Source organism: Podarcis bocagei (genome assembly GCF_964188305.1).
Source record: "Podarcis bocagei genome assembly, chromosome: 3".
Taxonomy (NCBI): Eukaryota; Metazoa; Chordata; class Lepidosauria; order Squamata; family Lacertidae; genus Podarcis; species Podarcis bocagei.
Genome location: NC_138127.1, coordinates 90,986,708 through 91,013,717, shown reverse-complemented (window position 1 = coordinate 91,013,717; position 27,010 = coordinate 90,986,708). Strand labels below are relative to the sequence as shown.

At 46.1% G+C, this 27,010-nt stretch overlaps 1 protein-coding gene across 2 annotated transcripts in view; it reads right to left on the bottom strand.

Annotated features, from left to right (window-relative positions):
- TTC7A (tetratricopeptide repeat domain 7A) overlaps positions 1–27,010 on the bottom strand; it is a 192,311-nt gene that overhangs the window by 163,666 nt on the left and 1,635 nt on the right. For both annotated transcript variants that reach the window (XM_081188507.1, XM_081188508.1), the window contains exons 2-5: positions 16,644–16,807; positions 14,081–14,249; positions 7,851–7,981; positions 5,843–5,964 (exon numbers count right to left, since the gene is read on the bottom strand). In XM_081188507.1, the coding sequence (XP_081044633.1) occupies positions 5,843–5,964; positions 7,851–7,981; positions 14,081–14,249; positions 16,644–16,807 (586 nt within the window). The remainder of the gene's footprint in view (positions 1–5,842; positions 5,965–7,850; positions 7,982–14,080; positions 14,250–16,643; positions 16,808–27,010) is intronic.

Below are 27,010 nucleotides of genomic sequence, written 5' to 3'. Positions count from 1 at the left end.
CGGCCAATAAAGCGAGATGAGCGCCGCAGCCCCAGAGTTGGTCACGAATGGACCTAATGGTCAGGGGTCCCTTTACCTTACTCTATTTAGAACTTAAAAATGGAAAGCATAATGCTGATGGTCAACAAAAGAGGTTTAAAGACTCTCTCAAGGCAAATCTAGAAAAAAAATGTAGCATGAACACTGACAAATAGGAAACACTGGCCTGCGAGTGCTCCAATTGGAGAATAGCCTCTACCAAAGGTGCCATGGGCTTTGAAGACGCTCGAACTCAGGATGAAAGGGAGAAATGTTCTAAGAGGAAGGCACATTTGGCAAATCCTTACCGTGATCAACTCCCACCTGGAAACCTATGTCCCCACTGTGGAAGGATGTGTGGATTCCGAATTGGCCTCCACAGTCACTTACAGTCTCACTGTTTTAAAACCGTGCTCATGGAAGACAATCTTACTCGGCTATGAGTGATCACCAAAGAAGAAGAAAATGGAATTGGGGTGGGGAGTGGGGAACTATGTATGCCGTAGACCAGGGCTTCCAAAACTTGGGGCTCCAGCTGTTTTTTGGACTACAACTCCCATCATCCCTAGCTAGCAGGACCAGTGATCTGGGATGATGGGAACTGTAGTCCAAAAACAGGTGGAGACCCAAGTTTCGGAAGCCATGCCATAGACATAACAAGAGCTCCACAACCTCCAGTTGCTTAGAACTACAACTTCCATCATCCCTAACCATTGACTATGCTGGCTTAGGTTGATGGGAACTGTAGTCCAAAACATTTAAAGGGCACTGGGCTGGGGCTGGCTTCTATAGGTTGTGTAAAGAAACCTATAGACTTCCTTCTTCTTGAATGAAGAGTATTTTGCAGGCCTATTTTATGAACAGAAGTGCCTGAATGGATCATTGTTTATGCTACAACGTACTAAAGAACATGTCATCTGATGAAGCCCTTTCTTCCCAAATCTGACGGCTACTTAACAATTTATATTGCAGGACCCGTGCGTTCATTGCAGACCACCAGGTCTGAAGCATCTAAATTCACTGAAAACAAACATATGTAGGCACATCAGCTGGTGATAGTTATTCATGCACCAGTGTCTTCAAGATGGAATTACCACAGTGCACTTTGTATGAGGATGCACTTGACCTGGAAAGTGCAGAATACTGCAGGGGGGTTTCTGACAAAAGCGAGACCCTGCCGCCATATAACACCTCTGCTAACATATCTGCATTGCCTGCCGATTTGCTGCCTTGCCAAGTTCAAGGTGTTGCTATTAGTATATAAAGCCCTTATATAGGGACACGGGTAGTGCTGTGGTCTAAACCACTGAGCCTCTTGGGCTTGCTGATCAGAAGGTTGGCGATTTGAATCTCCATGCCGGAGTAAGCTCCCGTTGCTCCATCCCAGCTCCTGCCAACCTAGCAGTTCGAAAGCACACCAGTGCAAGTAGATAAATAGGTACCACTGCAGTAGGAAGGTGAACGGCGTTTCTGTGCGCTCTGACTTCCGTCACTGTATCCCGTTGCACCAGAATCGGTTTAGTCATGCTGGCCACATGATCCGGAAAGCTGTCTGTGGACAAACACCGGCTCCCTCAGCCTGAAAGCGAGATGAGTGCCGCAACCCCATAGTCACCTTGGACTGGACTTAACCATCCAGGGGTTCTTTACCTTTACATAAGGCCCTTAACAGCTGTGGGACAGTTGACTTGTGGGATCTCCTTGCCCAAATATATGTCCCCTGGACCACTTCGATCTGTGGAACCAGCAGCTCCGGTTGTTGCTGAACTAGCTCTCCCATTATCCCAGACCATTGGCTATTCTGGTAGGGCTGATGGGAATTGGAGTCCACCAACACAGGTCCCTCCATCCTCAATATAGTTCCCAATTCATTCGTATGATTAGATAATAGTTTCCCAAACTTGGGTCTCCAGCTGTTGTTGGAGACCCAAGTTTGGGAAACCCCGGATTAGATGTTTAAACTCTGTGTCCATTCAACTTTTTTAAAGAATTGCTGTTGTTGTTTAATTAAATTTATATACTACCCTTCATCATAAGTTCTCAGGGCAGTTCACAGAATAAAATACAAGACAAAAACACAAGCAAATGATCAAAACAAAACAAAGACTGTAGAATATTAATCTGCCAAAGGCCTGGTAGAAGAGGAATGCTTTCGCCTGGTGCCTAAAATATATAATGAAGATGCCAGGTAAATGTCCCTGGAATTCTATGTTCGTCCTTTGCATAGGCGCCGACTCCATGGGGCTTGAGGGGGCTCGAGCCCCCTCAAAAAATTTTTTGGGGGGGCTCAGCCCCCCCAATAATCTCGGGCGGGCGCCCTTCCAGCAGAGCGCCGCCGCCGTCCCCCGCCTCCTCCCCACTTGCTCCTTCGCCAGCCAGCCAGCCGCGCGCCCTAATCGGAGAGCCCCGGCCGATTAGGGAATCCCACTGCCAAGGCACTGCCGGAAATCCCGCGAGAACAGGGGAATCCCGACTGGCCACACCTCCCAGCCAGCCAATCGGCTGGCTGGGGGCGTGGCTTGCCCTATTTAGGGCCGGAGTCACTTTATTTGCATATTCATGAGCTTATTTATTATTCATGAGCTTTCCCGGGCCCCCCCAATATTTTTTCTAAGTCCGCGTCCCTGGTCCTTTGCATTACCTGGAATTTATGCCATGGCCTGGAAAGAAAATGGTGCGAGCAGAGGGGAGAGAGATTGGTTTTCTGCTTCCCCAAATGGGTTAGACTAGACAGTTGATAAAGCTCCCTCTAATTTTTATGATTTTGTGCTTCGTTGTACTATGTTGTTAACCACTCTGGTTCTTATGGGAGGACAGCAGGGGAAATAATGATACATTAGCAGCCCGTCTCCTTGTAAGAACTCTACATTATTTAAAGCATTTTCACAAATAATTCCACTTCTGGTAATAGAAACCACTCCGCTCATATAATATAATGACCACAATCAAGTGTCCCTCCCCTGTTCCAAAACGTCAAGAGTCTTGACTTATAAAGGGGTCTTCTTGTGCCCCCTTGTGGCAGAAAAAGAAATGTGTGCCACTCAAGCTATGTGACTTGTCTTCTCCCACCCTTTGTGTTGAAAACCAAATTTTAAGGGAAATGATTCACATCAGAAACACAGCTCAGCTTTCTTATAGTTCAGGGACGTAGGCTGATGCTTCCACTAATGGTTCACTCAGGCTTGTGATTAAATGACACCTAGTTCTGCAGTCCTATGAGCACTGACTTGGGAGTAAGTTTGCACAGAACACAGGGTTGACGTAGATTTTAGGGGTTCCTAGAGGAACACCCCCAATCAGGCACAAGAGCACTGTGCATGTATGTGCCTGGGGCTCTGTTCTCACTAGGTAAAGGTAAAGGACCCCTGGATAGTCCAGTCCAAGACGGTTGTGGGGTTGCAGCGCTCATCTCGCTTTCAGGCCGAGGGAGCCAGCGTTTGTCCACAGACAGCTTTCCAGGTCACGTGCCAGCAGGTAAAGGTAAAGGGACCCCTGACCATTAGGTCCAGTCGTGATCGACTCTGGGGTTGCGGCGCTCATCTCGCTTTATTGGCCGAGGGAGCCGGCGTACAGCTTCCGGGTCATGTGGCCAGCATGACTAAGCCGCTTCTGGCGAACCAGAGCAGCGCACGGAAACGCTGTTTACCTTCCTGCCGGAGCGGTACCTATTTATCTACTTGCACTTTGATGTGCTTTCAAACTGCTAGGTTGGCAGGAGCAGGGACCGAGCAACAGGAGCTCACCCCGTCACGGGGATTCGAACTGCCGACCTTTTGATCGGCAAGTCCTAGGCTCTGTGGTTTAACCCACAGAACCACTTTTGATGCAACAGGACACCGTGATGAGTGCCAGAGTGCACATAAATGCCTTTTACCTTCCCGCCGCAGCAGCACCTATTTATCTACTTGCACTGGCGTGCTTTCAAACTGCTAGGTTGGCAGGAGCTGGGACAGAGCAACGGGAGCTCACCACGTTGTGAGGATTCGAACTGCTGACCTTCTGATCGGCAAGCCCAAGAGGCTCAGCGGTTAGGGTGTCAGATCAGGACCTAGGAAATGAAGGTTCAAATCCCCACTCAGTCACGTCTGGGTGATTTGGGGTCCGTCAACACCTCTCAGTCTAACCTACCTCACAGGGTTGTTTGTTGTGAGGTGAACTGGGCAGGGGGAGAGTCATGCATGCCAGCTTGAGCTTCTGAGAGCATCTTGGCTGTGAGTCTTTGAAGAGCTTCTCTCTGCTTGCAAGCCTTTTTCTGCCTGGCCTGGGAGGGCGGGGCCCGGACTGACTCCAGCTGCAAAAGCTGAGGCTGCTGAACAGACACTGGGGCTGAAGTATTGTTTAGGGGTTTTTGTTATGGGGGTGTTGTTGCTGCTATTGATTTTTTTTTTGTATCATCCTTACGATTTTTTTTGTATCATCCTTACGTTTTTTTTGTATCATCCTTACGATTTTTTTTGTATCGTTCTTATGATTTATGTGGAAATTATTTCAATTTGGTTGTGTACGTTGTGGTGTTTTTTATGATTACTTTTGTTACATTTGCAAATTACATATTTTTTCCATGTCGTAAGCTGCCTTGAGTGTGGTTTTAACTGAGATAATAGAAATAAATAAATAAATAAATTTTATTATTTATATCCCGCCCATATGACTAGGTTTCCCCAGCCACTCTGGGTGGTTCAAAGGCAGAATAGTAAATACACAATAAAACATCAAACATTTAAAAATTTTCCTATACAACGTACAGAAAAGGCAACGTACAAATGAAATTATGAGTGTACGTATTTTATGGAAGGAAAGCTGTGATATAAATGCAATAAACATTTAATAAATAAACTAACAGCTGCACCGGTTTGACCAGGGGTTTCAGTCCTTGTCCTCTTGCATTTTATTTCTGATTAATTCCATAAAAATGGCTGTTGGGGTGTGCGCTTCTGTCTGTCTGAAAGGGAATTTAACAGAGCCCAGGTTTAATGGATAAGGAGGCTCTTGAGGTCCAGCAAGGGTCAAGGGAATGGGATACCCTCTGCTCTCTGAACAGTCTTGCTTCTGCTTGGGTTCAGAAGGAATATAAGCGAATGGGAGTTGCAGTCTACCTGAGAGTCTCTTGCATGACTGGCCTACTCTGCCTGGCAGTTGTGGCAGCAAGGGAGGCAAAACCCTCCTTCCACTTCAGGGCTGTCCAAGGGGATTTGTTTGAACACCCCTTCCATTTTGCAGCAATGTGTTGCACTGGTTCAGAGGTCCTGGCACCTTTTTCTGTCTGTGCTTTGCCTAGGACGTGTCCAGAGGAGGGCAACCAAAATGGTCAAAGGCCTGGAAACGATGCCTTATGAGGAAGGCTAAGGGAGCTGGGCATGTTTAGCCTGGAGAAGAGGAGGTTAAGGGGTGATATGATAGCCATGTTCAAATATATAAAAGGATGTCACATAGAGGAGGGAGAAAGGTTGTTTTCTGCTGCTCCAGAGAAGCGGACACGGAGAAATGGATCCAAACTACAAGAAAGAACATTCCACCTAAACATTAGGAAGAACTTCCTGACAGTAAGAGCTGTTTGACAGTGGAATTTGCTGCCAAGGAGTGTGGTGGAGTCTCCTACTTTGGAGGTCTTTAAGCAGAGGCTTGACAACCATATGTCAGGAGTGCTCTGATGGTGTTTCCTGCTTGGCAGGGGGTTGGACTCGATGGCCCTTGTGGTCTCTTCCAACTCTATGATTCTATGATTCTATGATTCTATGATTCTAGGATGGCATCAGAAGCCTGTTACGTGAAACCGGGCTCAGCATCAGTCATTCGAAATGGCAGAGAACCTGCATGCACCTACCCTCTTTTCAAATGGGCCACGTAAGCGCTCTGCAGGGCTGCTTCCAGGAAGTAAGGCAGCTCAAAGTCCAACGCCGACGCTTGAGTGCCCTTTATGCCTCTCGGATGCGTGTTGCCGAAGCTCTGAGAGGGGGGGGAAAGAGGCGTCATTGTTTACAGGTGAGCAGGAGCCGCCCTTTGGCTAAAACTGTGTCTTTATTTTTCCTCCCGAAAGGACAGAGAAATTGGCTAACGTTTGGGAACCGAGACGAGTTAGAGACAAACTGAAAATTGCACTAAATCATCTGTGTTGTTTCGCTTGGCTATTTTTTGCACTGTTTTCACAGGCAAGATGCCTGCATTTCTCAGAAAACCTCCGTATACTTCTGCCAATTTGCTGCAGAGCTTGGGACCCATCAAGCTAAACAGCAGACTCACAAAAGATGTTTCTCTAGGGGCTCAAGAACCCCAATTTTTGGTGCCTGCCTAGAACAGGAGGATTGCCAAGAACTTTGCAGGCTCAACTGCACAGCTGGTGGGCTTGTTCAGCTGAGTGCGCCCAGGCCTGGATTAACCATGTAACATCTCTATGACTCATAGGAGGGAAGCATCTAACTAGTATGTACTGTATAATGCCACACATGCACATAGAAATCATTGAAATGCATTAAAATAGATACTTTACAATGAACAAATATATTTAAAACAAGAAGGTATTTAAATGTCAATAATTCATTGCGCACACAGGAAATATCTCACTGAAAAAAATGAAAATACCGATTTACGTAAATTTTCCATATGCAGATCTTCACGTGCAAGTGTAGGTACAAATTTAGAAATACAGTGGTACCTCGGGTTACAGATGCTTCAGGTTACAGACTCCGCTAACCCAGAAATAGTACTTGGGTTAAGAACTTTGCTTCAGGAGAGAACAGAAATCATGCTCTGGCAGCGCGGTGGCAGCGGGAGGCCCCATTAGCTAAAGTGGTATCTCAGGTTAAGAACAATTTCAGGTTAAGAACGGACCTCCGGAATGAATTTAGTTCTTAACCCGAGGTACCACTGTAACTATAATTTCTAAATACAGTGGTGCACCGCAAGACGAATGCCTCGCAAGATGAAAAACTCGCTAGACGAAAGAGTCTTCCGTTTTTTGAGGCGTTCCGCAAGACGAATTTCCCTATGGGCTTGCTTCGCAAGACGAAACGTCTTGCGAGTTCTTGCAAGTTTGTTTCCTTTTACTTAAAGCCGCTAAGCCGTTAATAGCCGCTAAGCCGCTAATAGCCGTGCTTCGCAAGACGAAAAACCGCAAGACGAAGAGAGTCGCAGAACGGATTAATTTCGTTTTGCGAGGCACCACTGTAACTCACAGTTAGAAATAACTATAAGTGGAACTACAGCGCATAGGTATAGATGCAAAATTAGAAATCATTACAGTGGTACCTCGGTTCCCAAACAGCTTGGCTCCCGAACAAATCGGCTCCCGAACGTTGCAAATCCAGAAGTAAGTGTTCTGATTTGCAAACGTTTTTTGGAAGCCAAATGTCTGTTTCGGCTGTTGGCATTGTTTCTGAGGCCAATCAGCCAACCAGAAGCTGCGCCTCAGCTTGCGAACATTTTGGAAGTCGAACGGACTTCCAGAATGGATTGAGTTCGGGAACCAAGGTACCACTTGGTACCACTGTATAGTGCTACCTCGCGTTAAGTACTTAATTCATTCCAGAGGTACCACTGTACTACAATTCAAACAGAAATGCTACACATCTCACGATACAGAAAGGGGACTTCTGTGTCTCCTCAGGCTGCTGTTCAGGTCCTGCTAAATATCAAGGGAAAACTTAAAAGTCCAACTGTTCTTCCATATTATAATTCTTTGATTTTAAAGCAAATGGCCCTTCAAACACTCATTCAAAGGGAGCACCGTCCTCTCTAGGAGACATACCATAGGGATATCAGAGAGCCTTGGAGGCTTCCCGTCTCCTAACATTCAGGAAGTGCTAAAAGGGCCTTTGAAGGAGGCTTTTGTTTACCTTCTCGAGTTCCTGTAGAAACACTTGAGCCATCACACAGGCCCTTTCAAAGCAAACCATGACTTCTTCCTCACGTTCGGAGAGGCGGGTGCGGGAAGCGATGGAATTGGGCGAGCGCTCCAGCGCCAAGCCTGTAAGGAGAGCAAAAGCAAGTTCTTATTAAAGCCAAGATGGAAATTGCCTATGAACAGTTGTCACTTAATGTATCACGTCGTGTCACCTTCACTCCATCCACTCGCATGCACACCTTGCAACTTCCCGTACAACCCACTCCTGCACCTTCACAAGGTCTTGTTTATCCTCATCGCCACCAGTGGCCGCCATTTCTGAAACGACAGTGGTACCTCGGGATGAGAATGGGATCCGTTCCGGAGCCCCGTTCGCATCCTGAACAGAACGTAAGACGTGACTGCGTGTCTGCACATGCGTGGGTCGCGTTTTGCCACTTCCGCGCATGCGGGTGACATCATTTTGACCGTCTGCGCATGCGCGAGCGGTGAAACCCGGAAATAACGTGCTCTGTTACTTCTGGGTCGCTGCAGAGCACAACCCGAAAATACTTATCCTGAAGCGTATTTATCTCGAGGTATGACTATATAGCTCGCGCATTTCCACTCTAACTCCCTAGGCGTTTGTCATTGGGCAAATGACTCTATATTCTAAGAATCGCCTTGCCCAATATATGCCCACTTGGGACACCTTGATCTGCAGAGGTTGGACTATTCCAGATGCCACAGAATACTTATTTCACAGTCGTCCCCCCCCCCCAAAATCAATCTTTTAGTGTGTCAGCAGTTACACTTTGGAACTCCCTGCCAATTGATCTCAAGCAGCTGTCTTTGCTGTAGTCTTTCTCCCCCAACCTTATACTATATATAACATTAATGCCTCACGTCAAACGTAACTGACCTGTAGAAAAGACTCTTTAACCTGAAAATAGAGACAATGCACGTACTTTGGTAACGCAAGAAAATATTTAATAAAACCTACTTTTTTTCTTAAAAATAAAATAAAAATCTTCTAGCAAGCCTACCCAGGCTACATGTGTTTTCATCTGATTTTAGCTTATTGTTTATTTTGATCAATGTTGAATATTTAAATATCTGCTTTAACAGTATTTTACTGATAATTTCATCATCATCATCATTATTTACCACTTTGAGGTGGTGGTGGTTGTTTTTACAGCTTAGTGGTATACAGTCATACCTCGGGTTACAGACGCTCCAGGCTGCGTTTTTTTGGGTTACGGACCACCAAAACCTGGAAGTACCGGAACGGGTTACTTTCAGGTTTTGGTGGTTGCGCATGCGCAGAAGCGCCAAATCGCAACCCACAGATGCGCCGCTGCGGGTTGCAAACGCTGCAGGTTGTGAACGTTCACAATCCGAGCATCCACTGTATAAAGTTTGTTAAATAAAATAAACAAATACATCCCTGAGCATTGACCATGCAGGCAGAGGATGATGGGAACTGGAGCAGACCTTACTGAGGAAAGTGGGCCAATGGTCAGATTCAAAACAAGGCAGCACCTGCTCCTCGTTCTTGCCTCTTTCAACCACTCATACCTCTGCACCACACACAGGATTTCGTCCTCTGCCCTGCCTTCGCGGAAACTGCACAGAATGCACAGAGGAGGTGTTGGGAATGAGAAAAGCCCTTCCCTTTATTTTTCCTGTCCCTGAAAAGGATGCTCTCTCCACCACACAAAGCTGCTGAGGGGCAAAGAACAAAGCATCACATGAGTCAACACACACAAATAAAGAACAGGCAAACGTCCGCATGCATGCAACTCATGACAAATCATATTTAAAACGGAAGATCTGAAGAGATGTTCCCTTGCCTCACTTCTGTGTGGCTTCAGGAGGAAGAAGAAGAAGAAGAAGAAGAGACAGAATGGAGGTGGGCAAAGCTGTGGTCCTCCAAATGTTGCTGGACTACAACTCCCATCATCCATGACCATTGGACATGCTGGTGGACCTGATGGGAGCTGGGAGTCCAACCCCTGCTTTAAACAGATTTAAAATCCATATGGTTTTAATTCTATCCCTGCTTAATTGTATTTTAATGATTTAATTTTTTCTAGGTTTGGGGCCATTCTTGTTTTTATCTGTAAGCCGCCTTTAGGGGAAACGGTAGGGCTACAACTAAATATACAATAAATAATAACACTTGGCAGGCTACAGGATCTTAATCCCAGAGATAAGAGCATTCTGCCTCGCATTGGGCCAAAGGGGAGGTGAAGGTGCCGCATCGCCAATTTAACTGGCTGCAGGACTGCAGAAATATATATATATATATGCACAGCTTTGCTGTCTTCCACATGCAGCTCCATATGCATTTTCTCACATCCTCCCACACAGGCACAAACATGCAAGAGCATAAAGTGGCATGAAAATCAAGCTCCAATCAGAAACACACATTCTTAGGGTGCCGCTGGGAATAAAAGTGAGAAGCTTCCTCTCTCTAAGTAGCTGCACATATTTCCGACCCTCCAAGTGTCTCTATTTTCCAGGGACAGTTCCAGATTTACAGAAGCCATCCCGGTTTCTGATTTGATCCCAGAATGTCCCACTTTTCTTTAGGGTGTCCCTATTTTCATGGGAGAAATGTTGGAGGGTATGGAACAGGATGTCCCTATTTTCATGGGAGAAATGTTGGAGGGTATGGAATAAAGGTAAAGGGACCCCTGACCATTAGGTGAAGTCGTGACCGACTCTGGGGTTGCGGCGCTCATCTCGCTTTATTGGCCGAGGGAGCCGGCGTACAGCTTCCGGGTCATGTGGCCAGCATGACTAAGCTGCTTCTGGCGAACCAGAGCAGCGCACGGAAACGCCGTTTACCTTCCTGTCGGAGCGGTACCTATTTATCTACTTGCACTTTGACATGCTTTCGAACTGCTAGGTTGGCAGGAGCAGGGACCGAGCAACGGGAGTTCACCCCGTCGCGGGGATTCGAACCGCTGATCTTCTGATCAGCAAGTCCTAGGCTCTTTGGTTTAACCCACAGCGCCACCCGCGTCCCAGTGTATGGAATAGGGTGTCCCTATTTTCATGGGAGAACTGTTGGAGGGTATGATATTTAGGCCTTGGATGACACTTGCAGCTAGGGCCATTTTAGTAAACCGAGGCTGTTTTAAGGAACTGATCTTTCCACAACAACAACTAACACCTGTGTCCCTCCCTAGAGATCAGTTATTCTTTCCCCACACTGCTTGCATGTTGTTCTGGTCAGGATGCAACAGCTCCCTCAGGGATGTTACAAGGTCTACTCAGGTCAGGCAACAACAAAAATAGCCCAAGAACTCCAGTGTCTGCGTATACTGCAAACCGCCCTTTGATCCTCAGATGAAGGGCGGTACATAAATTGAATAAATAAATTCGCTACCATGGGTCAACGTCTGTCCATCCTAGATTACACCGACTGACCTGGTCTTAAGAGAAAACATTAGGCCAATGACTTGCAGTCTTAAGCATGTCTGTCTGCTCAGCGGGAAACACGATTGTGCTCTTAGGGGCTTAATCCCCAACAGACTCTGTTTAAACAATTTATAAGCCGCTTATCTCCAAGAGTGGTTCACAAGGATATAACCTCAAAAAAATAATAATAAATCAGTTATAAAATCAAACCTTGATTAAATGCTTGCTGGAATAAGTCTTCAGCAGGGGCCTGAAGTTCAGAAGGTAGGAGACCTGTTTGACCTTGGCTGGGAGGGAGCTTCCATAAAATTAGGCCCACCATACTGAATGCATGGCTCCTGGTGGATGCAAGCTATGACAGTGACTCCTGCAAAAACCTCCTTGATCAGTCACAGATATAAGAGATTAGGTGGTCCTTGAGGTATCCTGGACCCAAATTGTTAAGTGTCTTCTAAATGAATGCAAGAACTTGGAACCTGGTCTGATAGCATATGGGCAGCCAGAGCAGACTTTTGAGCACTGGAGTGATATGTGTTTTGCACAAACCGGAGCTTCTGAACCAGGCACGAGGGAAGCCCCACAGAAAGTGCATTGCAATAACTGAGCCTTCAGGATACTCTGCTCCACAAAAAGTTTATGCCATAATAAATTTGTCAGCCCTTAAGGCAATCCAGCAGAGGTGGGGAACTTCTTTCAACCTGAGGGCCTTCAGCTTCTACCAAATGGCTGTCTCCTTCAAGCCTGAGCTCAATGGAGGACCAATGGTGCAAGAAATATTGTGGTAGTTAAGCCCAGTGCTTTTTTTCCCTAAAAAGAAAAAAAAATGTTTAGGGGTACAGTATTCTCATTTTCCTACTCATATTGAATTGCTGCCCCTCAAAGAGGCCAGACTTCAGTTCACAAAATGTTTAGGAGTATGCATCCCCCCAGAAAAAAAGCACTGGTTAAACTACAGTCATACCTCGGGTTAAATATGCTTCGAGTTGAGCGCATTCAAGTTGCACTCCTCGGCAACCCGGAAGTAACGGAGCACGTTACTTCTGGGTTTCACCATTTGTGCATGCGCAGATGCTCAAAATGACATCACGCGCATGTGCAGAAGCAGCAAAAAGTGGCGCGCGCATGCGCAGACGTGCCATCGCTAGTTACGTTTACCTCTAGATGTGAACGGGGCTCCGGAACGGACCCCGTTCGTATCTAGAGGTACCACTGTACTCTGGGAACTGTAGCTCTGTGAGAGGAATACAATGGTACCTCAGGTTACATACGTTTCAGGTTATATACGCTTCAGGTTACAGACTCTGCTAACCCAGAAATAGTACCTTGGGTTAAGAACTTTGCTTCAGGATGAGAACAGAAATCGTGCGGCAGCAGGAGGCCCCATTAGCTGAAGTGGTACCTCAGGTTAAGAACAGTTTCAGCTTAAGAACAGACCTCCAGAACGAATTAAGTTCTTAACCCGAGGTACCACTGTAGGGGTCTCCTGACAACTCTCAGCACCCTTAACAAACTATGGTCCCCAAAATTATTTGCAGGAAGCGATGGCCGTTTAAACTGGCATCATGGTGCTTGAAACGGCTGCTGTCTCACTCACAAAGCTGTCCTTTCCAGATGTCATTATCCAGCAAGGTTAACCCCTTCTGCTAGATATGCACAGAAGCCAACAAAGCAGCGAAACTATCAAGACACATCAAGCGTGCAGAGAGATCAACATGCGCACACATCAAAGTGACCACCAGTGCACTCACTGCAAGGCTCATTCCAATGGTACATGTGGAGTTCAGTTTCAAGCTTTACATACCAGTCGGAGGTATCTGATCATCCCAGAGCTCCCATCCACCTAACAAGCTGGAAGGCATGCTGAAAAGGAGGAGAATAGGAAAGGTAGATCGACAGAGAGATAGATAGCAACTATTCCAGCAACACTCATATAAAGGAAAGCACGGGTGGCAAACAGAAGATGAAGATTGCAAGAGGGTTTTTACAAAGTTCCTCCAGAAAAATAACGCATTCCTACGACACCCAACTCCCACCAAATGAAATAGGGTTGACAGGCATCAAGAAATATATTTTCCTCCACACACACACACACACACACACACACACACACACACACACACACCCTGAAGCCTGAAAAAGCAGCAAGGACTAATGCAAAGTGTAACGCAGAAGGAAGAAGAGCCATATGATTCAGATAACTAGCTACACACTACCGAGAAAAGTGAGAGGTTAAGGCAAAGAGCAAAAAAAGCTAACCTCATTTTAAGGTAAAGGTAAAGGGACCCCTGACCATTCGGTCCAGTCGTGGCCGACTCTGGGGTTGCGCCGCTCATCTCGCTTTATTGGTCAAGGGAGCCGGCATATAGCTTCCGGGTCATGTGGCCAGCATGACTAAGCCGCTTCTGGCGAACCAGAGCAGCGCATGGAAACGCCATTTACCTTCCCGCCGAAGCGGTACCTATTTATCTACTTGCACTTTGACGTGCTTTCGAACTGCTAGGTTGGCAGGAGCAGGGACCGAGCAACGGGAGCTCACCCCGTCACAGGGATTCGAACCACCGACCTTCTGATCGGCAAGTCTTAGGCTCTGTGGTTTAACCCACAGCGCCACCCGCGTCCCAACGTCATTTTAGGCTGCATGAAAAAGAAGGATCCTGACCCCAAGAGGCAGGAGGTGGTGCCAGTCTGGACTGGTAAGGTATCAGCAGCAGCAGTTGCCTTCGACCTTTTCAGATGTTATGCTTTCTTGTAACCCTGACACACAAAATCATCACCATCACCAAATAGTTCCAGCAGACGTGGGCAACCCATTACCTTTGATTACAAAAGCTTCTGTCAGCAGCCGCAGCATATACAAAGGCTTCTTCTCCACCGCGATGTCATCAAGGCCGGCTCTTGCATACATGCTGAGAGCATCCCTGTAAGAGCCCTCGACATAATGGAGCTTCGCCAGGATCAGCATGGCTTCTGTCAAATCTTTTGGCTGGAGAAATGAAACGATTTCCATCAATAATCCATCAGACCCCCAACCGGAACAATGCAATGTTGACATTCAGCCCCAATCCTGAATTCAAGGAGAATCAAGTGCCTCGATACACAAGCCTTGTGAGCTTTGATGTATACACTGAGCTGTGATAAGCAAAGGCATTTTCATTCCTTTGAAAGAAATATATCCATAGATCTGCCTGTGCACTGTCTCGCCAGAGTGGTACATGCTCCAGTTATCTCCTGCTTGGACTACTGCAATGTGCTCTACATGAGGCTACCTTTGAAGGTGACTTGGAAACTACAACCAATCCAGAATGCGGAAGCTAGACTGGTGACTGGGATCATATAACGCCAGTTCAATGCATTCTACCTTGGCTCCTAGTATGTTTCCGAGCACAATTCAAAGTGTTGGTGCTGACCTTTAAAGCCCTAAACAGCCTCAGTCCTGTATACCTGAAGGAGCGTCTCCACCCCCATCGTTCAGCCTAGACACTGAGGTCCAGCGCCGAGGGCCTTCTGGCAGTTCCCTCACTGCGAGAAGTGAAGTTACAGGGAACCAGGCAGAGGGCCTTCTTGGCAGTGGTAGCTGCTCTTTCCATCAGATGTCAAACAGATAAACAACTATTTGACTTTTAGAAGACATCCGAGGGCAAGTTTTTAATGGCTGGTGTTTTATTGCATTTGTTAATATTTTGTTGGGAGCCGCCCAGAGTGGCTGGGGCGACCCAGCCACCAATTGGAGCGGTGGCAATGAAACTTCCTGTGCCATCTCAGCTTAAATAAATGTATAGCCCCACCCAATGCAAATTAAACAGATTTTGGATATCCTCCCCAAAGCTGCCAAATATCCCTCCCCAATTTGTGGGGCATGAATGGCCCTGTGGAAGAGCGGGATAGTCAGCCACTCAAGGTTAAGCCACAAGCCCGGGTTTAGATATTGCAACAAGACAGACTCTGACTTGTTTCCTAGTGGCACAGCAGCAAAAAGTGGAGAGCAGGGGAGGAGCAGAGCAAGAACACTTCTCAGGATTATGTACCAGCATGTTTTGCATTCACATTAAAGCATAGTGTGTGTTTGTGGATTTGGATTTGATATCCCGCTTTATCACTACCCGAAGGAGTCTCATAGCGGCTAACATTCTCCTTTCCCTTCCTCCCCCACAACAAACACTCTGTGAGGTGAGTGGGGCTGAGAGACTTCAGAGAAGTGGGACTAGCCCAGCAGCTGCATATGGAGAAGCAGGGAAGCGAACCCGGTTCACCAGATTACAAGTCCACTGCTCTTAACCACTACACCACGCTGGCACACAAACACGTGTGTTTGTTTTCAATCTTTATTGAGTTTAGTTGATAACAAAACATTCTTATATATGGTATTTCAAAAGTCTCATGTAGTTAAGCAAGAATGTATGGTGAAATGAACTGTACAGTGGTACCTCGGGTTAAGTACTGTACTTAATTCGTTCTGGAGGTCCGTTCTTAACCTGAAACTGTTTTTAACCTGAAGCACCACTTTAGCTAATGGGGCCTCCTGCTGCCGCCGAGCTGCCGGAACATGATTTCTGTTCTCATCCTGAAGCAAAGTTCTTAACCCAAGGTACTATTTCTGGGTTAGCGGAGTCTGTAACCTGAAGCGTCTGTAACCTGAAGCGCATGTAACCCAAGGTACCACTGTATAACAATGAAATGGCTTTTATTTGTAGCTTTTGAAATAGTGTTTGTTTTTAACTATAGTTTAAATGAAATCTGGGTGGAAAGAAATAGGTTTCTTTCCTGAATACTTTAATTTCCCCCAAAAAGCATAACGAAATTTTGGGAAACACTAAAAAACCCCTCATTTGCACTATTTTGTTCCCTTTTAGAATGTGAAGATGTTCATGTAAGATCTTTCAAACTGTGTGTCTGTGTAGGTTATTGTTATTGTTTGCTATTACGTTATGCTTTTTGCGTTTTTACATTGTAAACTGCCCTGTGATCTTCGGATACAGGGCAATATAGAAATTCAATAAATAACAATAAATAAATAACAATGTGATGTGTGAAGCAGATCACAGAATCCTGCAGCAAGGACAATGGATTAGATCAGGCTTCCTCAACCTCATCCCTCCCATGATCCCTAGCTAGCAGGACCAGTGGTCAGGGATGATGGGAATTGTAGTCTCAAAACATCTGGAGGGCTGAGGTTGAGGAAGCCTGGATTAGATTCTAGTGGAGGATTTTCTTCCCTCCTAAATGGAGCAAAAGGAAATGGAATTATTTACTGGAGTCTTTTATGAAACACAGGACTGAGAGACAGATGGGTTCCAACATTTTGTATCTGAGCCTTGCAATTGTGCATCATTAACAGCACATAAAATGCTCATGTTTTATGTCAGCCATGGACGCTTACCGGCAACTTCCCTCGGTTTAGAATGCCCGTCAAATACTTTTTGGCGTCGCTCATTTTGGGCTCGGATTTTTCCATTAATGGAACGGCGTCCTTGATTTTGGCAAGATTCTCGTTCAAGCACAGCTCCAGCAGTGCCTCTGCAACTAAAAGGATCCCATAGTCATCTGCAGGACAGAGTAGACAGAGTAAAGGAAAGTCACACACTCAATGTCATGTTCTCATCTATAGCAGGCCACAAAGATAAACACAGAAGTTATCCACTATATAAACATTTTGTTACATAAGGAAGTTAAAATACTGAGAGCAAAAGTTATTCGCCTACAAAACAACAAGCTCAGACGATTCTCTGCTCATTTTTGGCACAGGCAATGACCATTTTGCACGTGTTCAAAGGGAATACAGAGATTTTTCAGCCCTGAAAAATCTGTACTGGAAATACATCGTATTTCAGCTACAAGGAATGGGCATAATTTTCTCGCCCTCTAGGAAGCTGGCAGATGCCAAATTGTATAGGTTGGTTTCAGACTTAAGGCAACGATCCTAGGGAGTAAACCTTTGAACACCAAGGAACTTACTTCTAAATAAGCATGCATAGGATCAACATTTTGCAATTAGGAAAACGAAAGGCTAACACACTAAAAAGTATGGGATGAAGGAATGCTTCATAGGGAAAAGGTGTAACCACCAGGCAAGCAAATTGTGATGAATACTCATAACTTTCTTGCAAACAAATCAGAAGGAATGTTCAAAAAAGACTGGGTCTAGTCTAACTTCCAGCAAGAATAGCACCAAAGAATAGAAGCCAAAGAATATATTTCTCTAAAATGAGAGCAGAGATAGGGGAACCGGTGGCCATCCAGGCGTTGTTGGACTTCAACTCCCATCAGCCTCAGCCAGCATGCCCAATGGTCAGGACTGATGGAAGCTGTAGTCCAGCAACATATGGTGGGCCACTGTTTCTCCCATCCGTGCTTTAGAGACACGACAAGTCACTGAGCTTACATGGGCAACCAGCCCTATTTTGCCAGCTGCCCAGCCACAGTCAAAATGAAGAAGGTTTCTGTTTGTATAAACATAAGTTGGAGGGAGGGAGCAGCATACATTTTCTTACAGAAGTGCTTCTGCTCCAGCAGCGTTACCTGAGTAGATTTGAAGTGATTTCTTGCAGAGCACTCCAGCCTGCAAGAGGCACTCGTTTCAGCGGAAAGGAATGCAAAGCATACAAAAGGGAACGTAAGAGACGGCACCTCTGTTCAACCCAGCAGGGAAGTGCGCGCACTCGAACAGCTGCTTCGCGCACAGTGGAGCACCTGCGGGGCTCTGGGTTATGGCAACAAGACACCATCCAGCGAAAGGCAAGTGTGCCAAGCTCCCAAAGCAATTAAACTGAACTTGAGCATGCAATGCACACAGAAAAGTCCTTCACTCTTCACCGTCGTTTGAAGTGCATACCGATGGGTCAACAGCAGTCTCCCTCAACCTGCTGCCCTCCAGACAGAACAACAGAATTGTAGAGTTGAGGGTCAGCTAGTCGAATACACTACAAGGCCGGAATCTCAGTTGAAGCATCCATGACAGGTGGCCATCCAACCTCTGCTTAAAAACCTCCAAGGAAGGACAGTCCACCACCTCTTGTGGGAGTCTATTCCACTGCTGAACAGCTTCCTGTCATAAAGTTTCTTCCTGGAGTTTAGTCAGAATCTCCTTTCTTGTAACTTGAATCCACTGGTACAGGTTCTACCAGGAGAAAACAAGCTTGTTTCCTCTTCCATGCGGCAGTCCTTTAGATATTTAATGGTGGCTATCATATCTCCTTTTAATCTACTCTTTACTAGACTAAACATACCTAACTCCCTTAACTCTTCCTCATAAAACTTGGTTTCCAGACCCTTTTGTTATCCTGGTCACCTTCTCCTGTGTACATTCTAGCTTGTCAATATCCTTCTTAAACTGAGGCACCCAGATGTTTTGGACTCCAATTCCTATTATCCCTGCCTAGCACATGCTGGTGGGAGTTGTAGTCCATCCAAAACATCTGGGAGGCAGCAGGCTGGATAAGGCTGGTCTACCATGATGGTTTCAGCATTGGACCACTTTCACAAAGGGCAGTTCCGGTTCCTAAATTAACCTAAATTAAAATCAATATTCCCAGCCTGTGCCTAACAGATTGCTTTGTTAAACACACGGGTTCATCAGTTAATATTAGCTATCCTGGGTCTACAGTGGTACCTCTGGTTGCAAATGGGATCCGTTCTGGAGGCCCATTCACAACATGAAAAGAACACAACCCACAGCAGCGCCTCTGCGCACGAGCGGGTTGCAATTCGCCGCTTCTGTGCATGTGCGTTATGTCATTTCGTGCGTCTGTGCATGCACGAGCGGCGAAACCCGGAAGTAACCCTTTCCAGTACTTCTGGGTCGCCGTGGGACGCATCCTGAAAGAACGTAACATGAAGCGGACATAACATGAGGTATGACTGTACATAACTCCATGCTCGTCTGCGGGGGTTTGGGGATGTGCCAGGTTGCCCTGGCTTCTACACACACAGCAAGCATGTGTCTAGTCACAACTGTACACACAAAGGCTGTCTCTATAGATGTTTGCACCGTGTTCGGGATGCGGATGGCGCTGTGGTCTAAACCACTGAGCCGCTTGGGTTTGCCAATCAGAAGGTCGGCAGTTTGAATCCCCACAATGGGGTGAGCTCCCGTTGCTCTGTCCCAGCTCCAGCCAACCTAGCAGTTTGAAAGCACGCCAGTGCAAGTAGATCCGCTGTGGCAGGAAGGTAAACAGCATTTCCGTGCTCTCTGGTTTCCATCAGGGTGTTCCGGAAAGCTGTCTGTGGACAAACGCCAGCTCCTTCGGCCTGAAAGCGAGATGAGCGGCACACCCTATAGTCACCTTTGACTGGACTTAACCGTCCAGGGGTCCTTTACCTTTTTACCTTGCACTGTGTGCACAGATACTAGGAGATATGACTTCTCATCACATTCCTGCTCCTATGTAGAGGAACACAGAAGCTATAATTGTTCAGCCCAGACACTGAGATCCAGCGCCGAGGGCCTTCTGGCGGTTCCCTCATTGCGAGAAGTGAGGTTACAGGGAACCAGACAGAGGGCTTTCTCAGTAGTGGCGCCCGTCCTGTGGAATGCCCTCCCCTCAGATGTGAAGGAAATAAGTAGCTATCTTATCTTTAAAAGACATCTGAAGGCAGCCCTGTTTAGGGAAGTTTTTTAATATTTAATGCTGTATTGTTTTTAACACTCGATTGGAAGCCACCCAGAGTTGCTGGAGAAACTCAGCCAGATGAGCTGGGTATAAATTTTATTATTATTATTATTATTATTATTATTATTATTATTATTATTATTATTATTTGCAAACCATCTTCAAAGGCAGCCCCATGTACAGAGCACTGCAGTAGTCTAGGGCATTGCCCGATCATGGATAACAGCTCTCATGCCGTTAAATCTTGCTGGGCTTAATAATCCGAGGTGTGAACCAGCCTTTTGTCCTCACATGCAGTCCCATTACTCCTCTCTTCACGGCTGAAGCAGTCAAACCAGAAAGCCTGTAATTAGCCACAGTCTCCCCATATAAACTACAGAAGTTGGGACTTCCGGGTTGGCGCGATCTGGAAATGGCGGATTCCCTCCGAGCTGCGGAGGGAATCGGCTCAACTGAGGACGGGTCCTGCCGCGCCGGCGACGCGGGGACCCTTAAAAACCGCAGGCGCTGAAGCCTGCGGACTGAAGACTCGGTGGGCACCTTAAGCGCCCCCCCGATTCACGAAGAGCCTTTTTAAAGGCTGCGGAGAGGATACGGAGGGTGGCGTGGTGCTGAGAGTCGATCGCTACCTCGGTTGAGCAAAGCCGCGAGCCATGACTGGAGAGCGCTGATTCCCTTCCTTGAAATTTGGACTGAAAAGAATAACCCGTGAGTAAAATGGAATCGGACTTTATGAATTTTATCCCGTGAATTTGAGACGACCGGGGGGTGTGCTAAAAGGAAGTCCGCACACCCCCCCCTTCTTGCAGACGATCTAAAGCAACGATATAAGAACTAAGCTGGAGTGCCTACCCTTTGTGGGGTGAGTTGAAAAAGACATTAACTTCCAAGATTTGGCAAAAAGAAATTCTGAGCTGGAGAGTGGAGTTTTGGAAGCTTTCTTTCAATTGTAAACAACCCCCCCCCCGGGCCCGGGAGCGTCCTGCTTTTGAGCTTGTGGAAGAGGTGCAGAGTTTGACAGCTGTCAAAGCTGTCAAACGGACAGTTTAAGTGGAAAAATCGTTATTTAAGATCCCTCTGGATTAAAATGAGTTACAATTGAGTTAAAATTGTTGGAAACAAAGTAATAACAATAAGTTGGAGGATTGTTGGAGAAAGATTACTAAGTAACCAGATTCCCTCTAGGGGGAATTCTGTGAAATTACAATGGCTGTGGATGGAAAGTTACTAGTGGAAATCGAAAGAATGTTTCATCTGGTGGGAGTCTTACAAGAGCAGAGTCTGGCTATGAATAAAGAACTTATGACCTTGACTTCTGGAACAAGCAGCTCTGCTGAATGTATTGAGGACCTGGATGAGAAAGAATCCACAGCTGAATCGGAAATGATATCTAAAGAAGTGGAAGAGACTAAACAAGAAAAAGAGAAAGTAAAGTTGGAAAGTACCAACCAGAAGCTGACTTCTGTGGGATATAAACAAGGAGACTTTTGGATTACATCTAACACAAATCTGCGAAAGATGCAAAAGATGAAGGAGGAGGCCCCGGGAGTTTATGGAACACAGGAACTTAAAATAAAGAAATATGATGGGGGCCTCCACTTTGACTTTGACTCTGAAGATGCAGACTTTGTGGAAATTTTCCAGCAGCTGTTTCCAAATGTTCTTCTGGGAAGAGAATATGGTTGGATGGTGACAGAACTTTTTCGAGATCCGACAACCGACATAAAGGATTACCAACAAGACCGGCGGAGAGGGACTGAAAGAGACTTGAAAGCCTCGGACGTGAGGAACCCAGGCTAAGAACTGATATTTTGGATATGTACTGGGAAGGGACGAAAACCGGGGATGGGAGGGAGGGAAGAATAGAACTGTAAAAACACTCAAGACCTTTGGGTTTAGTTAATATGACTTTTATTTAAGACAAATTGGGAAATCAATGGAAGAGAACTTGAGTCCAACTTAGAGAAAATTTACTTTTCTTTATAAAAGAGGTAATTTTAAGATGATTAAGAAGAGAAATACCAATTTGCTGACACAATTTTGGGAATGGGGATGCATGAAGGGGGATGGGGGGAAGTCAGGGAACAAGGTTAGGAAAGTAGGATTTTCTGAAATTATACATGTTTTTGTCTTCTGTCTTTTTTGTGTGTATTTGTCTTTATAAAAGGTGAAAAACCAATAAAAATTTCTATTAAAAAAAATAAAATAAACTACAGAAGTTGTCACCAACCAGGTGCCTTCCAGATGTTCTGGACTACAGTTCCCATCAGCCCCAACTAGCACAAGTGTGTGGTTCAAAATGCCGGAAGGGTGCCAGGTTGCCAAAGGCTGCCACACAATGCCCTTCCCTGTGGCTGAACATCATAGAAAAGGTGGACAGGAACCTGCCTGATCATCTCTGTGGACTCTTCTTCCTTGGAGGCTTTTAAACAGAGGCTGGATGGTCATCTGCCATGGATGCTTTAGCTGAGATTCCTGCATTGCAGGGGGTTGGACTAGATGACCCTTGGGGTCCCTTCCAACTCTGCAATTCTATGATCTAAGTCATCTTCATTTTGTTTCAGCAACTGCATTGAACAGTCATTTCAATGGGCATTAAGGACTCCCTTTATTTTGTACAAGAGGCGACTATGGACTTTTTGTGAAAAAGTGTTTTCAGGAGTTTGTCCTCCACGGCTGTCTTTTCTCACTGTGAGACCTCTGGTAACCTTCCAAGGAATCCCGTAGAACACAGCTTGAAAACGACTGAAACGGTAGCGCTCTAAATTTCAACAGCAGTTTCCTAGCTAAGCAGAAAACCTCATTCGCAATGGAAGGAGACAAGTAGCAATGGAAAAGTGAATAAGTGCATAAAGGCTGCTTACAATCTACTGGCCATTTGCAGAGAGTTGGACAGGGGTGGTCACAGTGGACAATAAGAGGATCTTAAAAACAGGAAGCGCTCTTCCCAAGAAGCTCAGAGTGAACTCATTTACACAACAAAGGGAGTCCTCAGTGGCCTTTGAAATAACTGCTCAACTTCAGTTGTGGGGGGGAAGGAAGACGACTTGGGCGACTGTTTGCCAACCCTCCAAGGGCCACGCGTCAGTGCTGGGTGCAGCCAAAGTAAAATTAATAATAATAATAATAATAATAATAATAATAATAATAATAATAATAATAATTTATTATTTATAATTTATACCCCCACTCATCTGGCTGGGGTTCCCCAGCCACTTTGGGCGGCTCCCAACAGAATATTAAAAACACGATAAAACATCCAACCGTAAAAACTTCCCTAAACAGGGCTGCCTTCAGATGTCTTCTAAAAGTCAGATACAGTCATACCTCGGGTTGAAGTAGCTTCGGGATGAGCATTTTTGGGTTGCACTCCGCAGTGACCCGGAAGTAAGGGAGCACGTTACTTCCGGGTTTCGCTGCTCGCGCATGCGCAGACGCTCAAAATGACATCACACGCATGTGCGGAAGTGGCAAATTGTGACCCGCGCATGCGCAGACGTGGGTTGCGTTCCCTTCAGGATGCGAACGGGGCTCTGGAACGGATCCCGTTCGCATCCAGAGGTACCACTGTAGTTGTTTATTTATTTGACATCTGATGGGAGGGCGTTCCACAGGGCGGGCGCCACTACCGAGAAGACCCTCTGCCTGGTTCTCTTTAACCTCACTTCTTGCAGGGAGGGAACTGCCAGAAGGCCCTCAGAGCTGGACCTCAGTGTCTGGGCTAGATGATGGGGGTGGAGGCACTCCTTCAGGTATAGATGGGGACTATGGCCACCCTCCCCACAAACACACTCGCTTCTGTGCACATGAGCACACCCTGAGGTACATTCGTGCAGCATGTTTCGCCCTCGTTTCTGGGCCATCCCTGGCACTGCCAGGCAACAGGCCCGCTAAGGGTCTCTGAGGCAAGTGTGGCTGAGCGGCAGGACCTCACTCAGTCCAGGATGGGCTCCTTCTCTCACACACACTTCCCAGAGGTCTGCTGCCAACCCTACAGGATGAGAGGAAAATGTGTGCCAGTGTACTTCTGTCTGACGGATAAGCACATATGTTCTTGGGCGGGGCTGCCTGGCCAATTTAAAATTTGGCAGGGCAGCCCCTCCAGAGAAATAAAACAGCTCTTCAGCCCTAATGTGAGGCCGAGATCTGAAAAGGGAATGCAAGAACCTGGCGAATAATTCACTCAACCTCCCCCCCCCCCCACTCCCCAGACCATGTTTTTAAAATGAAAAAGTTTCGCTTTTAAGGTTTGTTATGTCCAAGATGCAAGCGAGACAAGATGCTTACGATGTTTCCTGGAGCTACAGAAGAGACCACAGAATATTTTCTTTTCCCACCTCAACAAGGCTTAAAACAGGATGCAAGAACATGAATCATCGCCCACTGGCTCTAATTTCCACCCCGCTGAGATGAACAGCCTACAGCACACAAGAGGAAGGCCTAAACTTTTAAAGAGGCACTTGCACTTCCTGAAATATTATGATTATTATTTCACGTTAGAACCCGCCCTACCTCCCAAAGGAGCCCAGGGTGGCAAACACGTTAAAATAAAATAAAATCTGGTAGCAGTTAGAAACAGTATCTCAACCGGTGATTTCAGGGTTGCCAAGAATAGTATTTCTCAGAGTGTGTAATCAGAGCTGTTTTCAGATTCTGCCTGGAAGTCAATTATAAGAGAGACAGGTACACTTCAACATGGAAGGCATTCCACAGATGGGGAGCTGCCACTGAAAAAAACCCTGTCATGGGGCAACACCAACCAAGCAGTACCACCAACAAGGTTTCACCTGTGGATGGTAGAGTCCAAGATGGCTGATACTGGCAAAGGAAGGAGATCTTTTAGCTAATTGTGTCCCAAGACATTTAGGGCTTTACATGCTAGTACTAACCCAATGAACCGGGCCTGGTGGCTCAGTGGCAGCCAGTGCAGTGCTTCAAGTACTGTTGTTGTTGTTGTTGTTGTTGTTGTTGTTGTTGTTGTTGTTGTTGTTGTTGTTGTTTTATTATTTACTATTCATTTACTTTATTACTCATTCTCTACCCTGAGTTCTCAGGGTGAGGTACAACAATTTGAAATACAACATTCATCCATTTGTTGTTACTGATGCTACATTGGTCTGCACTAGAAGATTCACAGAGGATTCAGATATAATCAAAACTCATTTTAAAACAGTCATGGTTTATCCCAAACATAGGCAAACTCAGCCTTCCAGATGTTTTGGGACTACAGTCATTCCTCAGGTTACAGACACTTTGGGTTACGTGTTTTCAGGTTACAGATGCACCGAAACCTGGAAGTACCGGAACGGGTTACTTCCAGGTTTCGGCGCTCGTGCATGCACAGAAACACTAAATTGTGCTTTGCGCATGCGCAGAAGTGCCGAATCGTGACCCGCCCGTGTGCAGACGTGGCACTGCGGGTTGCAAACATGCCTCCCACACGGATCACGTTCGCAACCTGAGCATCCACTGTACAACTCCCATCATCCACTAGTCCTGTTAGCTAGGGATGATGGGAGTTGTAGGCCAAAAACATCTGGAGGGCCGAGTTTGCCTATGCCTGGGTTATCCCAAAGAGGGCTGAGAACTGGACTTACTGAGAAAAGGTTTATTATTATTATTATTATTATTATTATTATTATTATTATTATTACTATTACTATATATTTGTACCCCAGCCATCTGACTGGGTTGCCACTCTGGGCAGCTTCCAACATGAAACGTAATAAAACATTCAACATTAAAAAGCTTCCCTATATAAGGCTGCCTTCAGATGTCTTCTAAACTGGTTACTGTATATAGTTACCCATCTCCTTGACATTTGATGAGAGGGTGATCCAGTGTTGGCGCCACTACCGAGAAGGCACATTTCACAGTGCCGAACCTTTACAGGGAACCAGGCAGAGGGCCTTCTCGGTAGTGGCACCCGCCCTGTGGAACGTCCTCACACCAGATGTCAAAGAGAACAACAACTACCAGACTTTTAGAAGACATCTGAAGGCAGCCCTGCTTAGGGAAGCTTTTAATGTTTGAGGCATTACTGTATTTTAGTGTTTTGTTGGAAGCCACCCATAGTGGCCGGGGAAGCCTGGCCAGATGGGCGGGGTATAAATTTTATTTATTTATTTATTTATTTATTTATTTATTTATAAATAAATAATGGTTTGAGAAGTCAACAGCATCATCCGTCCCAGGAATCCTCAGCACAATAGAGTTAAAACCAATAGTGCAATGGAGGAGAATCACGCAAGGGGAGGGTATCCCAGCAGGCTCACTGATGTCATCTGCGGGGTCCTCTTTACTATGGCAGGTAAATGAGGAGCTATGGAAGCTTTCATAGAATCATGGAATGACAGAAACTGCAGATAAAGTGTTCCCAAGAAGATGGCCTTCCAACCTCTGATTAAACCCTCCAGTGAAGGAGAGTCCACCACCCTCCGAGGCTGAACAGCTCTTGCCATCAGAAAGTTATTCCTAATGTTTAGTCGGAATCTCCTTTCTTGTAAATCGAACTCGTTGGTTTGAGTCCTACCCTTTGGAGCAGGAGGGAACAAGCTTGACCATCTTCCAAGCGACAACCACTCTGGAACTTGAAAATGGGTACCATATCACCTGTCGGTCTTCTCTTCTCCAGGCTAAAACCAACTCCCTCAACTGTTCCTCATACAAAGCTAGGTTTCCAGGCCTTTCATCAACTTGGGTCACCCTTCTCCACACCCGTTCCAGTTTGCCAACATCCTTCCCAAACTGTGGTGCTCACTTACGAGTTTTACCAACGTCCGTGACATATTGGCACGGAGGAAGTTGGAGAATTAGCCCAGTTTATTGTTTTAGGATAGCTGACCCTCAGAAATTAGCTGAGCAATGTAAGCTATGCTCATTCAGATGCAAGTCCCATTGTGTTTGATGGGGTTTATTTCTAGGTAACTGTGTCCCGGACAGCAGCTTTACTAGAGAGTAAGCCCCATTCTGCATCACTGGGACTTACTTCTGTGTAAACCTGCACATTGTATAGCTGATTTCCTTTGAGGCTGCCCTCTTGAGCAAGACAGCATCCTCTGATTATTCCCAATGGCGGTAAAGTGTGAGAAAAATCATTGAGAGCAACACACAAGACACAAAAGGAGTGTTGGGGGGA